General features: G+C 37.9%; 1 protein-coding gene across 1 annotated transcript in view; it reads left to right on the forward strand.

Moving 5' to 3' along the window:
• Positions 1 to 19,185, forward strand: part of pcdh15b (protocadherin-related 15b) — a gene marked incomplete at its 3' end in the record, with an annotated part of 357,459 nt that overhangs the window by 87,133 nt on the left and 251,141 nt on the right. Inside the window, exons 5-9 of the mRNA XM_079845636.1 lie at positions 2,722 to 2,882; positions 5,951 to 6,106; positions 10,605 to 10,724; positions 12,412 to 12,522; positions 13,480 to 13,650. Of these exons, the coding sequence (XP_079701762.1) occupies positions 2,722 to 2,882; positions 5,951 to 6,106; positions 10,605 to 10,724; positions 12,412 to 12,522; positions 13,480 to 13,650 (719 nt within the window). The remainder of the gene's footprint in view (positions 1 to 2,721; positions 2,883 to 5,950; positions 6,107 to 10,604; positions 10,725 to 12,411; positions 12,523 to 13,479; positions 13,651 to 19,185) is intronic.

Consider the following 19,185-nt stretch of genomic DNA (forward strand, 5'->3'; position numbering starts at 1 on the left):
CGGGTATGTCCCTCTTTGGCTAATGTACTTTCAAAATGGAGGGGCAACATGGCGACCACCGTTAGATCCCATTACCTTATGTATTTTCAATGGCATATTATAAACTTACGAGAATACTTTATTACTTGAAAGAAGTAAATATACATTAATGAGCACATATATTTTTGAAAGAACTAAGTGTTTTTAGCTAACAAAAGACTAAAAAAAGTTACACAGTGTAGCTTTAATTAACATCCCGGAGCCGTATGGAGCAGTTATTTGATGGGCAGATGCACTTTTTATGGACTTCAAAAACAGAGCAACTATGAATCCAATTCTAATGCTTGGATTAACCTGGACTTTTGTAATATAACTCAGATTTTATTTGTCTGAAAGAAGAATGTCATATACACCTAGGATGACTTGAGGGTGAGTAAATTATGGGGTCATTTTCATTTTTGGGTGAACTATCCCTTTAGCGATGTGTTCTACGTTCATAGAGCATCACACAAGAACGGTTAATCAGGCACGCAATCATGTGGTCGGATCATTTTCTTCTCTTAACTGTCATCATTGCAACGTTTGCTAACATTTTTATTCCTAACCGCGATTTCTCGACTTAAAAATAATAATCTAAAGTGTCCATCGAATGCGCACTTCAAAATCTCGCCGGAAGTAGTACATCATCCAGAATACGTATGACGTATGAATACGTACATACTACTTGGCTCACATACTGTTTTTCACCTACTACATAGTGTGGAAGTAGGCATATTCAGATTCAGCTCAATTCTGCTGTTTTGGGAGAGCACATTGATTTCTATTGGCAGCATAAGGAAATTAAATGATGTTAGTGTTATAGTGTTCGCACTGTTAGATGCACTTGTCCTTTTAAACTGGACTTGTGTTCCCAGGCTGTTTTATGCAGTAATCATTCGGGCTAATGATTTCCAGGGAAAAGATGACATATGAATCCATATTAGTTTATTTTCCATTGCTCAAGGTTTGTGCTTTGTAGACCCTGTTATGTGTCTTGCACCGACCATGGAAGCTATGACAGTGTTTTACAATACAAACCAGGAATATCAAACAATATTAAACAACAACTCAGTGTGGAACTTCCTCAAGGATTTAGTTTGAATTAATAATGTCTTACAGCTGTTTGAAATGAAATGCTGGAGTGAGCGTAAGATGTTCTGCTCTACTCAGTGAACCACTGCTGTAGCTCATGCAATGTGTTCTTATGCTGTCAGCTGCTTTAAATTACCTTCTGCAGTCAGAGAGGTCTCATTAAACCCACATAACAACACCTGGATACAGCTGTACAGTTTTTGTACACACCCCCTGTGTTATAGAAGTGTGCTTAATGTGCACTTGTTGTGTATTTCGAATCTTAAGTATATATATTTAAAAGGCTACTTAGATGTATTAAATAGAAGACACATTCGTGTATCTTAACACACTTAAGTACACTTATATAGTTCACTGTGTATTAATGTCTAATGAAAGGTTTGGAAGACAAATTGAATTGTTTTAATAATCCTTTGTCATGCTTTAAAGAAGTACACTTTTGGATACTGAAACTGTGTTTCAATAGAAATCAAATTAAAGTAAATTTGAGTTTAATTTACACAAAAATATGCTTTAACCATGTTTCAAAGACAATAGGAGTAATTATATAAAACATAGATATAAATATGTGCTTAAGTCCTTAACTCTTTCCCTGCAAAACACTATTATTTGAGAGAAAACGTTTCCCTGCCAAACACAGAATTTTCCGGGTTTCCATGTTTCACTGTTATACGATATGGGCCTCTATTACGCATCTTCTGAATGAGTACAGGATCTCTGGATCAAAACACAGGCGAAGAAGACGCAAAAAACAAGCAATCATATGCAAGCAGATGCATATGTAAAATAACGTGATCATCAACATTAAACTTCATATAAATCAAAACTTCCTAATGTTACTGAGTGAAATGTTGACCCAGAACGAGCTGTAGGACTGTGCAAGCATTAGGGGTGTTGATGGACTCGATCTACTCCATCTGTGTTTGATCATCATTCTGAATCTTATCTGGATGTAGTCTTTGACAAAAACGTGATTTTCTCAGCTTTTTGTTCAAAATGTTGCTTTTTTTATGAAGCTTTTTTATGAAGCTTGGATGAGTGGTGGACGGATACAATTCGCAACCTCACCGCTAGATGTCGCTACAATTTACACAGTGCACCTTTAAAGTATATCATTTAGTATGCTGAAGTGTTCTTTTTCACAAGGGACAGTGTGATTTATAGAACTATAAAATGAATGTGGATATCAGAGTTCAGGTCATTTGGTCTTGGAACAATTTGGTGAGTTTTTTTGTGTTCATGTTGAGATCTGACTTTTGCAGGCCTTACTTTTGCTGAGTTTGAGATGTTGAGATATCTTATAAAACTTTAGAAGGGAAATAAAAACTCATCTGTTCAACCGCTCTGCATCTTAAGTCTCTAATTAGCTTAATTGTTTCTTCATAAACAAAAACAACTGACACTTGGAAAAAATATCTCAGGGAGTCTAATTATATTTGCGTGTGTGTCATTGTATTTGCATGCATATGGCAAGAACAAGTAATTCATGCGTTTTTATTTAATAGCATAATGAAATGATTAGGAATATGCCACTAATGCTTTTTGAAAAAGAAACACTGAGTACATAAGAATGTTTGTTTGTTTGTTTGTTTGTTTGTTTGTTTATCACAGGAACCCTTCTGGTGGAGAACATGCAGATAAACGGGAGAGCAGAAGACCCTGACAGGACCATCTCTTTATCTCTACGGGACAACCATGACTACTGGGTCATTCTGGACCCAGTCAAGCAGCGCTTGTATCTCAACAGCACCGGACGAGTTCTGGACCGAGATGTGATTATCTAAAATCCTTTTGCTATTCAAGTCTGAGACCACCATTGAATGCTATTGGTGCAGAAATGACACACTTCACCTTTAAAAATAAAAATAAAACATGGAAATATTTAGGATTTTTTTAGCATAAAAATGCCCCTATTATGCTATTTTAAAGGTTGCTAGTTTTTAGCTAGGTCTCCTAGTTTTTCCTTGTTTTGGAGATTTACATGCATCCATGGTCAAAACCACTTTAATTTTGTCATAAAATACATTGCATATCACCTAATTTCTAAAAGAGTCTGAAAATGGGTCTTTCGAATAGAGCCCTCAAAACTAGGCCCTATCCCGGCCCTGGCCCGAGATGCTGACGCCCTAGCCCGGCCCGTGTCCGACAGCTTATCAAAATTATCAGCCCGAGTCCGACTGGAGCCCGTGTTTTTTTTTTTTTTATCCTCCCTATTACACATTAGTTGCAGCCATTAAAATAGTTCAGTTTTGTTTTTAATGTCAAAGTAGTTATATTTCGTTTTGTTTCTTTATCAAGTTAATTTAGAAAAATGTTTGAAGCATTTTTTTGTTTGTTAAATTAAAGTTTTAAATTTTTAAAGTGATGACCAAGCGGCCAGCGGCCGACAGTGAGTTAACCCAATGCTTTAGCCTCTGAAATCAACACTTGACTTGTCTTGCTTATAAAATCCATATAAAACACTTCAAGCATCGTTTAAACGTTTAGCCTATTATCACCACCATCACAGTAAAAAGGCATTTTTGACAAGATGAGGCAGGCAAATTGCAACGGCACACTAACGAAACGGGCTACACAATCTAAACAAATAAAAAAAAAAAAAACATGCAGGTTGTCTTACCTTACACCTCTCCGTGAAATGAATACAAATCCGATCTTCAATTCCCGCGCTATATGCACATTTAACGTAGTTCACGTCAACGAAAATTATTGAATGTCTAAACAATAAAATGAAGGAGAAGCCTAAAAAGGCCCGAAGCCTGGCCTGCGTTTGAGGTATGACGGGAAAATTGGCCCGAAGCCCAGCCCTAGGGGTGTAAAAAAGTCGGGGCCCGTCGGGCTCGGGCAGAAAAGCAGGGCTCTACTTTCGAAGATACAGTCGCTCTACACTCCTCCTTTCCGGGAGCCTACTCTGCTCTGATTGGTCAGACAGCCCAGTTTATTGTGATTGCTCAACCTATATCTGCTCCAGAGGCTTCCTCAGCTCTTGATACACAGTGATACGAACAGTAACAATGGCGTTGGTTTTGGCATCCTTTGGAAGTGCATGCAAAGTGGATTCGCAGTGCTGAAAACAACGTCTTCTCAACATGTCGACAACACGAACCAAACTCTTCCAGTCTCAGCTACGACTACGGTGTTTGAGGGCGGGTCAAAGTAGATATTGTTTGCGAGCAGCCAATGACAACCATAGGCTGGCACTATGCAAAGTTGCTATATTGTACATTGTACATACCAGAGTGTGTATGTGAAGTTTTAGCTCAAAATACCCCACAGATCATGTTTTATAGCCTGTTAAAAATGCCACTTTTTGGGGTGAGCAAAAACACACCATTTTTGTGTATGTCCCTTTAAATGCAAATGAGCTGCTGCTCCTTGCCTGTTCTTTCAAGAAGAGGGCGGAGCTTCAAGAGCTCGCACAATAACAACAACAGAACATGTCAGAAATTAGCAGTGTTCAGTTCAAACCGGACTCGGGCAATAATGCCGACAGAGCCAGAGAATATATGCTGCATGGAGATAGAACAGGTATAGTTTAGTTTAATTCCGGTTTTAATTTATGTTGCCATCTTGCTTTTATCCACTATTAGAACAAGCCTGCTGTAGCAGACCCTGTCCGAATGATGAACAAAACTTTACTGATGAATTTTATGACGTTTATTGTTCATCACACAAAAGATGAAGCGTCTGTCTTCACTGCAGAAGATTAATCACCATAAGAGCTGAATAAAACACAGTACAAGAAGTACACATTAAAGTCTTATCCATAAACTCTCTTTCCCTTGCATTATCATCAGCATACACAGCAAATTACACTGGTAAACTTTATATCCGTAAAACAACTCAGATAAAGCATTATAAAGTGCACGCTGTCCCTTTCATTACTGCCAAGACCAATTTCGCTCTGAGACTATAAGCTGGATCACGAACAGTTGGTACTGATCCATCCTTGAGCTTGAACTTTTTAGCAAAACCTGCCTCGAATTGTCCTCATTCAGGCAATGCACTTGCGTTGCTAACATTTGTCACTATAACTGCTCGAGCGCAGAGAGAAAATGGTGGATTGAGGGGCGGTATTATAATATATCCCCTTCCTACATCAGAAGGGGAGATAAATCTGAGCGGCTCGTTTTTTTCACATGGTTATAGAAAAAGGCTTACCAAAACAAAGGGTTATCCTTTTTCACGTTTTCTGGGTTGGTAGATGCACCACGGACCCGATTATAGCACTTAAACATGGAAAAAGTCAGATTGTCATGATATGTCCCCTTTAAAACTTTGCAGACATTTTACATTCACAAACATCTGTATTACAAACTGCATGAAAGGTAAAGTAGTGCATATAGAGGCATAATAAAGCACAATAGTGGCACTTTAAATCCTAAAATTGTTAGGCTGATAATATAATCTGTGTTAAAATAAAACAGTCAATCAGTGGTCTCAGACTTTCGGACACTCTTTATCTGTTAATCTCTTTAGGTGATCAGAACTATTATATATATATATATATATATATATATATATATATATATATATATATATATATATATATATATATATATATATATATATATATATATATATATATATATATATATATATATATATATATATATATATATATATATATATATATATATATATATATATATATATATATATATATATATATAAAAATAAAAGTTCTTCTCTTTAGCTGGGAAATCTGTTGTTCACAGTATGCACTCTGTAATGGGCTTTATAATGGACTGCAAGTGAATGGTCGTTTTTAGTTCACCCTGCTGAATGCACACCATGCAAATTAACTGCTTGATTTCGATCTTTTCTTTTTGTCTTTCAGCCTCCCTCCTACATTCAGTCCATTGTAGTGCAGGTTCAGTGTACTAATGAGCTTGTTGGCACGGTGATCCTACACGAAGTGCGGATAGTCGTACGGGATCGAAATGACAACACCCCACGCTTTCAGCAGCCACGCTACTATGTAGCGATTAATGAGGTGAGTTTCTATTTAGCAAGGATTCTTTTGTTCTTCTTCTGTAGTTGTAATGACTTTTTCTTGAGTTACTTTTATACAGTTTCTGGAGAACATGGAAGTCACTGGCATTCTGGAGCGCACGTTATTAGAAGTTTGCAGAAGTGAGTCGTTTTAGCTAAACTGAACATTTGCCTGATGGAATTGGAAATTCAACCAGTGAATGGTTTACCCATGACGGGGTTATTTTGCGGTAAATGAATTGAACTTGTGGGCTTTGGAGCTGAAGCATTTAGCTGTTAACATTTCTCTGTATTTGACTGCTGTGTAATTACCCCAGAAGTGCAGTAGCTCACTGAATAAATCTGCCAGTCACCTTTTGTGACTTATTTAGCTTCTCTTTGTTTTTCCACAGCAAGGGTTATATTGTGGATTCCCATCACGGCGTTGTTCAGTATACACAATATTGAAATTTTGTCTAAAAACCTTCCTATACTTTGCATCCCAAATCACAATAGTTAAAATTCATCTGTTCTGATCCATACAAGCATACAAGATATTTTTTTTTTGCTTATATTTTGAAATATAATTACAATTTAAAAGAACTGTTTTCTATTTTTAATGTATTTTAAAATGTAATTTACTCAAAGCTGAATTTTCAGCATCGTTAATCCAGTCTTCAGTGTCGCATGATCCTTCAGAAATCATTCTAATATGCTGATATCTCGTTTTGGTGGCTAAATGCATTATTAATAAGTCCAAATATAAGGGAAATGAAAAGGGCAGGAGATGTGTAAAACTTTTTGAATGACAGTAATGCCAGTTCCGTGGAGTTTCATGGTGCAGATATTTTGTGGGCCTGCCATTACGGTCGCGATACTTCGCATTCTATGACTCAATCTTTACCGTTAAAAATGCTGTCCGTTTCTGGACATTCATTAGCCCTATTTTTATTTTTTCCTTCACTTTGGATTAGCTTCCGATAACATTCAACACGTAGTGTCATTGTGGGTATGTAGGACTGCTGCCTCGGTCTCCAGAGATCTTCTCACATTGGATTGACTGCATGGAGAGTGTGTGGCTTTCAGCTAATTGAGAGTTGTTCCCCGGAGAGCTGTCAGTAGAGATTTCCCTCATTAGGAGGCAGCTTCAGTGGCAGGCAGCCTCCTCTCGAGTGGCCTCAAAAAAACGGCAGGCTGTATTGCCCACCATCGATTTCAACTGGAGTTTGAAACGTCTGACTGACGCACAGATAAGGGGGACTAACACAGCTCAGTCCATCAGTCAACAAGCACTGAAGAGTGCACTATATAAGTCCGCCGAGTGCTGAAGTAGTACGCTGAGTTTAAGAGAGATGGCGAAGTAAATAATAATGTTAGCGAAAAAGCATTTGATGGACGTGTGGATTGAATGGCAAGTGGTTCTAAATGGCTAAAGGGTTGTTTGTGTTCATTGAGTGTCTGCAGATGCTGTGAAGTTATAGAGAAGTTCAGGTTTCCATTGATCAATGTCACTAACTTAATGTCCTTTTGCCCTGCAGCTATTGAGATTGATTAGATGTCTTAAACAGTAAGCTACAAGAGGCTGTGCTATACTGAAAATGGTCTGTCTGACGACAGTTGACGACCATTTTAGCCACGACTATATTTGCTTGAAGCATTTTATTTATGTCAAAGCCAAGAACCATATGATTTGCTACTTGCTTTTTTTGCTGTCGGACAGAAACCATATATATATGTATATACACCTGTTAGTGGGTGAGATATATTAGACAGCAAGTGAACATTTTGTCCTCAAAGTTGATGTGTTAGATGCAGGAAAAATGGGCATAAGGATTTGAGCGAGTTTGCGTAAGGATTTGAGCGAGTTTGACAAGGGCCAAATTGTGATGGCTAGACGACTGGGTCAGAGCATCTCCATAACTGCAGCTCTTGTGGGGTGTTCCCGGTCTGCAGTGGTCAGTATCTATCAAAAGTGGCCCAAGGAAGGAACAGTGATGAACCGGTGAAAGGCCAAGGCTCATTGATGCACGTTAGGAGCGAAGGCTGGCCCGTGTGGTCCGATCAAACAGACGAGAATCACGTTTTCTTTTACATCCATGGATGGCCGTGTGCGTGTGCGTCATTTACCTGGGGAACACATGGCACCAGGATGCACTATGGGAAGAAGGCAAGCTGGTGGAGGCAGTGTGATGCTTTGGACAATTTTCTGCTGGGAAATCTTGGGTCCTGCCATCCTTGGAAACTTGGTGGCTGTGGCCTCTTTCAGCAGGATAATGCGCCCTGCCACAAAGCAAAAATGGTTCAGGAATGGTTCGAGGAGTACAACAACAAGTTCGAGATGTTGACTTGGGCTCCAAATTCCCCAGAACTCAATCCAATCGAGCATCTGTGGGATGTGCTGCCTGCCTAACAGACATTTCAGCCTGGATGAAGGAACATCACCTGCAACTCAACCTTGCAAAGACAAAACTGCTTGTGGTCTCAGCCAAACCAGCACTGCATCACAATCTCTCCATTCAGCTAGGATCATCAACCATAACTCCATCCAGGACAGCCAGGAACCTTGGGGTTGTGATTGATGATCAGCTAAAATTCACTGACCACATCACTGCAACAACCCGGTCCTGCAGATTTGCACTCTTCAACATTAGGAAGATTCGACCCTTCCTATCAGATCATGCCACACAACTACTGGTACAAGCTCTTGTTCTCTCCAGACTGGACTACTGTAATGCTCGTCTAGCGGGCCTTCCGGCATGCACTATCAAACCCTTGCAACTGATCCAGAATGCAGCAGCGAGGTTGGTCTTTAATGAGCCGAAGAGAGCACACGTCACGCCTCTCTTCATCGGTCTGCACTGGTTGCCAATAGCCGCTCGCATTAAATTCAAGGCACTGGTGCTCGCCTTCAAAACAACTACTGGCTCTGCACCAATATACCTAAACTCGCTTGTTCAGACTTACACACCCTCCAGGAACTTGCGTTCTGCCAGTGAACGACGCCTTGTGGTGCCATAACAGAGAGGCATGAAATCGCTGTCACGGATCTTTTCCTGGACCGTTGCCACCTGGTGGAATGACCTGCCTATCTCAATTCGTGCGGCCGAGTCTGTAGCCATTTTCAAAAAACGTCTAAAGACACATCTTTTCCAGCAACACCTGACCAATCAAGAATAGCACTTATCTTTCTATTCATTGTCTGTCTGTCTAATTTATAAAAAAAAAAAAAAACATAAAACATTCTGTTCTGTGCTAGATTTACTGAGACTTGTTACAGCACTTGTATATTGTTGCCCTTGACTGCTCTAGTTGCTTCTATTGCCCTCATTTGTAAGTCGCTTTGGATAAAAGCGTCTGCTAAATGACTAAATGTAAATGTAAATGTGCTGAACAAAAAAGTCCAATCCATGGAGGACCCACCTCGCAACTTACAGGACTTAAAGAATCTGCTGCTAACACGTTAGTGCCAGATACCACAGCACACCTTCAAGGGTCATGCCTCGACGGGTCAGGGCTGTTTTGGCAGCAGAAGGGGGACCAACACAATATTAGGTCATAATGTTATGCCTGATCGGTATATATACATATATATATATATATATGTGTATATAAGTATCAAATATACATCACACAGCTTTTGTGGAACGTTTATTCGTTCATCTCTTGTTCATCAGTGTATTGCATTGCATGCTATGTTAAAAACTACAGTGCTTTGATCATAAAAGTAAGCATTTAAATATCATCTTACTAAGACATTGGGTGATTTGGAGTGACAGCTAATATTTCTATGCATTTTTTATAGGTAGTCTATACTGTAAAAAAAAATCTCATTGATTGCACTTAGAACATATGCTAATAGCAGTGCTATTGTGCTTTATTTAAAACTGTCAGATTCACTCAGGATTTTGTTTCTAAGAGCTCATTATGCATAAAAGGCTGTTTAATTACTCTTTGTTCAGATAGCCTTATATGACCTCTTCGTGACAGCAGTCGGACAGTTTTCCTCAGATCGTGATGGCAGTTATTTTCATCATAAAGGCTCTCTGAAGCATCTTAACTCTCTTTGCCATTTTTGTTGTGAGGAATTTGTCTTCTTTTCTGTCTAATATATCTTGTCAGAACGTCAGAGTAGCGGCTCAGCAACTAACGTCTGAGTTCCCAGGTGCCTCTAGCTTCCGCAGCAGACTCTTACCTATTACTTCCTCTTTTTCCTCGCACTTCTGAGAGCCGCACCACAGCAGGACCTCGTTATGACAGCCAGAAAGAGAGAGATGAAGAGAAGGAGCGCTGTGTACTTTACAAGAGCATGTCCATCAAATTCCCCCTCAAAGGAGTGCTGTTTAACACAACGGTCAAGATGCTTGAAGCATAAACTAGTCCGCCAACTTACTAGCACCAGGAATCAAGCACAAAATGATGAAATGGCAGTAGAACAAAGAATGAAACTGCATTCACGCTGAGAGGTGGCCAACTGAGAGAGTGTTAAAGATGCTTAACTTCTGTGTTTCTATCTTTTCCAGCTGACGCCTGTCGGAACCACCATCTTCTCAGGTTTTACAGGAAACAACGGGGCTGTTGACATTGATGATGGTCCTAATGGACAAATTGAATACACCATTCGGTACAACCCTAAAGATCCGGTACATGTTTTTCTTTCTCTCTTTTTTTGGTGCTCAGAATGTCTTCAGAATTGAATAGAAAATTCTTAAAATGATTTCTATATTTAAAAAAACTACAACAAAAATATTATCATTATTATTATTATTAATAATAATAACAACAATTAATATTATTATATTACTATTACATTATTATTAAGTCATTTTTAATATTTTTTTACTCACACATTATTTTGCAGTGTCTTTGTTATACATGTTACATGTTCTCACTATAGGAATAGCAGCAAATGATGCATAATTACAAGAAACTAACCCTAAACAAAACCTAATCCTATAGTAAGTAGATGTTGTTAATTCATATTTTTCAATTTGTGTAATCACACTGTAACAGTGTCACCTTAAAATAAAGTGTAAACCAATTTTCGATTATTCTGCCTTCTATCAACTGGTCAGAAATATTTTGTTATGAGTCTAACCACAATTGTATTTTTTTATATGATTTAAATTTTTGTTATTTTACTTTATTTTATTTTATTGACAGCCATAGTTTTATATTTCTTGCCAGGTTTAAACATCTAACAATACTTTGACGTTGGGTAGCATCGTCAATTTATAGAAACATACATATTTCCCAAATCATATTACACATATTTGTTATATTTTCTTTCTCAATGTATTAATATGTCTTTACACGTTTCTCTATATGGTCTGGGTGTGCTGGAGAGGGAGCACAGAGAGTTTCCGGCAGGTTCTTTTGAATTTATTTACTTACAAAAACCTAAACTTTGGTGAATACATTGTTGTGCATCATTGATTATCACAGAGCATAATTTAGCACAATTTAGCAACACGGAAATATACAGGCAAAATAGCAGTAAATACACCAAATGAAATATAGCAGAAAGTATGCATATTATAAAATGCAAATACAATTACTTCAACAAATCATTTAAATGAATATGGTGGTATTACAAATGCAAATTGGTGACATTCTCGTACTGCTTCTTAATGAGTGCAGCATTATTGCTGTGAGAGGAGCTAAACACCACTTAACCATTCCAGGAATATTTTATTCACAGAGTTCAAGTGTTTTGTGTGACATCTCTAAATTCGAAGTCTAAGCCCCAAAGGAACACCTTTACACCGCCCACAGTCTGTTCCCTGACCATCTGATGCATATGTTCACTGGAAATGACTCTCAATGTGACCAAATTAAATCTGTAATTGAGCTCTAAACTGTTTTTTTCATAAGTTCGTCTGGAAAGAAAATTTGCTTTCAAGGTATGGCGGAAAAAATGTTCAAGATGAATAATTATTCTGTCTAAGTGGGTGGTTCTTGGCCAGAGTAACCTGCAATGTGGATTGGATTTAATGCTGATAATCAAAAGTTTAGCTATGCAAAGACTACTGAGTTCACTTTCTAATTAAAGGTATTGTGATAGGCAGCCATTTACACATCAAACATTTTTATTTCAAAAGATCAAGGAACATCCTGTCTCCATGTCCCTTTTAAAGTGTAACGTATTGTATGTATTGATAATAAGAGTGAGACGGTATTGAAAGTCAGGCAGTTTTGTCCCATCAGCATTCTCTTTTTATTAAAGCAGATAGATGATGAATTTCTCATGAGGCTTGAATTGTGTGAGCCTTTGTGTGTGTGTGTGTGTGTAAGGGAAACCCTTTTGACCTACGCTTTCCTTCTTTACAGACCACAAACAGGACATTCGACATCCCTCTCACCCTGGCAGGATCGGTGGTTCTGAGAGAGAGGCTGAATTACGAAGAGATCACACGCTACCTTGTCATCATTCAGGCCAATGTAAGTCTGCATGGGAGGAGGGGACTCATTGTACAAAAGAATGAAAAATGTACTCACCCTCATCGTCCCAAACCCTGTATGGCTTTCACAAGCTTTATTTGCCTATAAAACAAAAGTGGATGGTGGTTTACATGGCCAAACTCCAAAATGGTCCAAAAAACACCATAAATTACACAACTCTGTAGTCATATGAGAAGTTTGTGTGAGAAACAGACTGAAGTTGAAGCTGTTATTCACAGGAACTCTCCTCTGAATCCCTCAAGTCTCATTTGCTGTTGTGTTCAATTCAGAAATGGTGCCTTCAGCATTGGTACTGCTATGCGTTTGACGTTAATTGGTGCTAATAAATAGCATTGGTTGGACATACATTTCAGTCTGTCCTTTACCCAAAGGCTGAAGACTTGGAATACAGTGAAAAAGAGTTGTACAAACGAATTGTGTGATACTTTTTTTTGTCATTTTGAAGCAAAATAGTAGTCTTAAGGGGCAGTCACATTTACCGGTTTCAATTGTAATGCATGATATTGGATTTTGCGTGAGGTTCAAGATGGTCAAATAGATTTACCGCCTTGACCAACAGAAATCTGTTTGATTTGAAAGTGAATTTTTGTGTGAGCTGTGCTTTACACATCACTACATTATTGACAACACACAATGGACCTTTTTACACATACATTTTGCTAATGTGACCGCACCTTTAATCAGTATCTTGGTCTTGTTTGTGTGTAGATTTTTTTTTTAGATCTAAACAGCCTTGAAGTCCAACCAATTTCATTCACAAGATATTCAACAAGAAAAAAAGTATGACTTGAAGGAACTTGAAAAGGATGGAAAAACTAAGTGAAATACCCAATTTTGACTTTGACTGTAAAGTCTTTTTGGCCGGCGAGTAAGTTTGAGATCTTGGAGTTGGATTGAAACTTCAGCCCTAAAACCAAAGTTCGTGTTTCCCTTTAGGACCGAGCTCCAAACCCAAGGGACCGGCTCACCACCACCACTACGCTTACGGTGGATGTGTTGGACGGAGATGACCTAGGCCCCATGTTTCTACCTTGCAGCCTGGTAGACAACACCCGTGACTGCAAACCTCTTACCTACCGCGCCAGCATCCTGGAGCTCACAGATCCGGTGAGTGGTTCCTGATCCTGTGTTTTAAGTAGCAGCGTTAAGTCTCCTCATACTGTATCTTGTTGCTCCAGCCCGAGAATTTGACTGCCAATGGTTTGTAGTTTGACTGATGTGTGTTTTGCTTTGCTGGTCTTGAAAAACTTCTTTATTCTCTATGACAGACCAAATGGCTTTGCTTTGCACGCGCTTTTATTGTTAGGGATCTTTTCCATTCTGGTTTCATTTCAGAGTCCACTTAACAATTCCAGTGTTTTGATTCTTTTACATTTACATTTACATGTAGTCATTTAGCAGACTTTAGTATTCTTTTAGTATTTTCTGTCACTTATTGAGTCTCATGAGACTTTTGGTGCAAGTTTTGATTCATTTTGAGTTGGACATGTTGAAAGAAATGACTTGCGGTTCAGTGAATAAGTCACTGAGTGTCTAATGAAACTGATTCAGACAGATTAAACTCGACTGAATTTTAAGTGTTTTTGAGTATTTTTTTGAAAAGTGAATAAGCCAATAACCACTCCAACCAATATAGTAAGTGAATCATTAGACTTATTTAAACTGATAACCTTTGAGTTATATACAATTAATTTAAAATAGCAGGCTCTTGCTTTATGTATATTTACTTGGAAGGTGTCAATACACCCGTTTTACTGGGGCACGAGCACTAGTGAAATACTGCTGCTCGACAAATAAAATATTATGGATAAATCTTTATTTCTGGATGGAAATTGCCATATACTCACCTGAAAATCATTATACCTGAAAATTATGTTTAGTGTTTTCTATCAGCTGTTAAGAATATTAGTGACTGGTGATGCCGAATTCACAAGTTTCAATTTAATCGGTCAAAATTGTTTTGCAATTCCGTTTTTTTTATATTAAGAGAGTTCACAATCATACACTGAATTAGGGCTGTCACGATATCATATTTTTCAATTCACGATAACAAAAAGATGGCGATATAGAAATTTTGTTAAAAAATAATGTTATCAGTCAAATAGAAATTTAAAAAGAAATTGTTATTTTATAGTATTATATACATTGATAAAGGTTGTTGATTGGCATTGCATTATAATTACATTATCCTTATGAAAATACCCGAGATGGCTTGAAGAACACAGATAAACCATACTGTCGCAATGATGTGTTAATTCTCTTCATGTTTAAACTGTCAATTTGCGTTGTCTTTGTCCATATTAGGGATTTCCTGGAATGTATTACTCATGAGTCTTACTTGTGGACTTTCTGCACGCCAGGGTGCCCTCGAGTATGAATGAAACATAAATTACATGTAAGAGTTTAGTACGCCATAATGCTCACATCATCCTATTTTAGGTAAAAATAGTAAAAATAGGTTTTTATCCAAATGAGCACACTTTTAGACTAAAAGCCCTGAGGGATGTAAATATATCAAAACACAGAAATATTTCAGCAGTTAACAGGTCAATGTAACATTTTCCGTTTCAGGACTAGTAAAATAATTGCAATAATTGCCAAATCTCTAAGATTACGGAGGCAGAGGTGGGTGAAGAGGTTGGTGGTTATTGACCTGGTCATGACGGAGTGTGAAGGTGAAGCTAGGATAGAATATGCCAATGCTACGTTTACATTTCGCCTCCACTCTAGTTTTGCTTTTTATAGAAATAAAAACAATTTGATTCAGGTGGATAACAGTCACTTTAAAAGTACGCACAATCGCGAAATTGAAAGTGAAAGTAAAAGGGAGCGCTCATTCAAACGCGATTTCAATACGTTAGCCTACCACTGTTTATCGGTCTCTACTGTATTTTCACTTTGAATATTGAGTACTTTGATTATGGTTATTGTTTGTACTTAATATCTATAATCAATTTGTGGGAAGGAGTTCAGTTAGGAGGTCAAAAGTTGTAGAAGCTCATAAATCATATGCCGTTCTAAGGTCTGAAGAGACAATCATACAGGAAAGAAGCCAGTGCTTCATTTTTTGGCAAAACCTTTACTGCCTTTACTGTTACTGTGTGAGTATTGTTGTCTTTTACTACATATGATAATTCATACTCAGAAAGTAGAACTGAAATGACATTCATTACAAGATGATGAGTTAAAACATGTCAAATGCACCTGCTAACAATTTTTCTAGTCATGTATTTCATCACTGAGGATTTCTTAAAAATACTATGAAAAAATCTTGTCTCATCTCGTTCTCGTGAACCCAATCTCCTGTCACGTCTTGTCTCGTCACACCCCTAGCTAGTTATTATGCTGATAGCTTGTCAACTACTCTGTACAGCAGGTAAAGACAATTTGGGCCAGATTTACTAACATATTTTGGCATTAAAAAAATACTGTCAGGATTTACTAAAGACACGCAGTGAAAATCGCTCTAAAAAGGTGTGGACAGAGTTATTTTTGCGGCTGAACTTATTGCATATGCATTTGTTGGAGTTTCCCTTTCAGACGCAAAGTTGCGTTGATCATTATGGAAATGTGTTTCTTTAAAGGGGTACTTCAGCGCTGGGAAGATGAATGTGTATTTAAACTGGGTCATTTATGCAGTAGAAATGTGAAATTGTTTTGAATTTAGTGTCTTCTAGACTGAGAAAAGACATGTGGATGAAAGACAACTCCCAGAATGCACTTGCTTTGCTGCCCTACGAGGCCACTCCCAAAGCCACGGCTACTAGTTATCACTTGCCCACCACTACAACCCCCACCGTCGTTTTGTTTTTCATAGTAATACAACAATTTCGTTCAGTTAGAGAATAAACACTACAATTAAAAACTGTATGTGTCTTTTCAATAACGTGTGAGTGAGCTGAACGAAAGGCACGGAGGAGCAGGAGTCAGATTTCTTTCATCACGAGAAGAGCTGAGCAGAGCTGAGGTAAGCGAGGCAGTCATTCTCTGTGAGTGTCCACACTGGCGCGTTTTCAGATCGCATATGGAAGCTTAACTTTCATAAGAATTCCTTGAAAAGTTGAAACACTCACTTTGCTCCGCTCCGTTATTAATGCCCGATTCGAGCGGCTATGCGCATTTACATTCTGTGAGTGAGATCCCTCCCTGTGAGCCGGTTGAAAACATGCGGAACTAGCTCCTTCTACTGGCTGTAGTCTTTAGCCTCAGGCCAAAAAATCCTCAGATGACGCAAAATGACGATATTTGCGTCATTGGATGATTTTTTCCAGAAATAAAATGCATTATTCTCTCGTCTCAGGGGGATATGAGGGGGGAAAGTACCATTATTTGAATATACTACCGGGTTTCTACCGACAAAAAAAATCTTAATGCTAAATCGCTGAAGTAACCCTTTAATTTGCACATTGTCAGTAGGTCACATGCAGAACTTCCCACTCTTTTTTGGAATTGTGCTCTCACACTAATTTGTCCTGGTTAGTAAATCTGGCCCTTTATATCCAAAAACTATGTCTTTAAAAAATGAAAGTATGTATGAAAGACAATCCGGAACAATCTGGTTCCAGTAGTTTTGAAAAAGTGGACACAGTTCTCCATAAGAACCAGTTCTTGGTAACAAAAAAAATATATTTTGTGAAGTGAAACTTATAATGTAGATAAATGATGTGATTGAGGGATCATTTGTGAGCGAGAGTGAATGTGTAGGAGAGTGTAAAGTGTAAATAATACAAAAGTTTTTTTTTTTTTTTTGTGTGTGTGTGTGTGCTAAACTTTGTTTGGCTCAAGGGCAAAGTGGTGATGGGGTTCTTAGTAACTCAGTTCACGGGTCACCCCTATCTACGATTGCACCTGCAATATTTGCAGCTCCAGCACAGAGCCTTGAGCACTAGGATATCGCCACCCGGCTTATGTGATAAATGCTTCTTTAAAAACATGAAATTATGGCCATAGGGCATACAACCTTAAATCAGCATTTCTATTAGCTTCAGATTTGGTTGATGTATTGAAAACTTGATTTATTTTCAGCCAACTCTCAACAAAGTGAAATGATGTTGGACTTGAATATTGCACATTGTTGGGGTTTTTTTTGCATGAAGCTGAATTCACAACCTATTTTATTATGGTAACGTGTTTTATTTTTACAAGTGAAACAGGGTAATCAGCCAAAAAGAAGGTAGAACAAAACATAATGATTCATTGAGAGAAAATTGGATAATGTAAAGTGAGAGTGACAAGAAAACAATGCTAGTTAACATTAACCAATATCCCAGGTGGCTGAAGTAATGTTTCTAGGAAGTTATTGGAACTAACCTCAGCTAAGGTTACATTTGTTGGACGTCTTGCTTGATTGTTCTGATGCTTGTACCGCAACAACGTTTGGCAGGATTGAGGTCTGGAATTTCCTCTATTTGAGTCACTCTGTTGGTGACATTGTCATGTTGCTTGACTCAACTTTGAAGTTTTACATCACAGACAGGTGCTTTAATATTCTGCTGTACAATGTACTGATACACTTTGGAATTCATTTGTTCCTCACTGATAGAAACCCTCTACAAGAAGAAAAAAAAACAGTCCTATACCAATATACTCATTCCACCATGCTTCACAGTTGGGATGATGAGTTGAGCAGAAATTTGTTGCAAGTAGAACAAGAGCAAGTTACCAAAAATATTTTTTCTATGCACCTTTTTTCCCAAACACAGAAGGTCCTCATGATTCATACCAGATGCCTGTAGGTTTTTTTGTTTTTTTACATTCATGTTATGTCACATTTTTATAAAATGGAAAGACCAATTCAAAGTCACCATGAAATCAAAATTGACTATTCTTATTTTTATGGAATATATTTGTTACAGGGGCGTTCCCTCTGAGGAGGCAAGGGAGGGAGAGTCTCCTTAAAAACACTGGATGAGAAAACAATCGATATTACAAAAATAAAACAACACAAATATTATAAAATGTGACATTAAAAAGCGTAAAAGTCACTCGTTTTTATGAAGTGTCCAACAGCGATACTCACAAGTAAAGTTACAGCGGGAGGCTTGCCTCCCCTGAATCCATTGACTTTTAACAGACCCAGACAATGTGTGCGGTGGGTTTAGTGGGGGATAACTGAGAAGGAGTGGGGGAAAGTCACCTGAGAGGAGACAATGCCTCCATTGCGCTATGATTGGATATGACCGGTTATGATTGGATATGATTAGTTTGTGCGATAAATCCCCCCTCTTGATTACGTGTGCGATCTCGAATTGGCCTGAATGAAGTCAATGATGGTTTTAATGGGAAGACTAATTAAAAAGTAAGTTAACAACTCAGTCACTTAGATATCACCGCTTTGTCATGTCAAAATCAATCTTGAAATGGCCTGAAAACATGATTGTTTTTTTGTTTTTTTTGTGAACAATCAGCTTGGGGAAATTAAAGGTACATCTTCGTGTCTGTGACCATTGTGTACAAGCTTGATGACTGCTGAAAATAAGTTGACATTTAAAAGAAAAGCTAAAAAATGTGATTACACATCAAATATATCATTTAAATTGTTACTGCCTTTAGTTATTATTTTGGAACTGTAAAAATGCATAAAAACACTAACCTGATTTATTTATATTTGATTTTAAATAGAACATTACATAGTTAGAGTAG

This window comes from Gobio gobio (genome assembly GCF_949357685.1).
Source record: "Gobio gobio genome assembly, chromosome: 20".
Lineage (NCBI taxonomy): Eukaryota > Metazoa > Chordata > Actinopteri > Cypriniformes > Gobionidae > Gobio > Gobio gobio.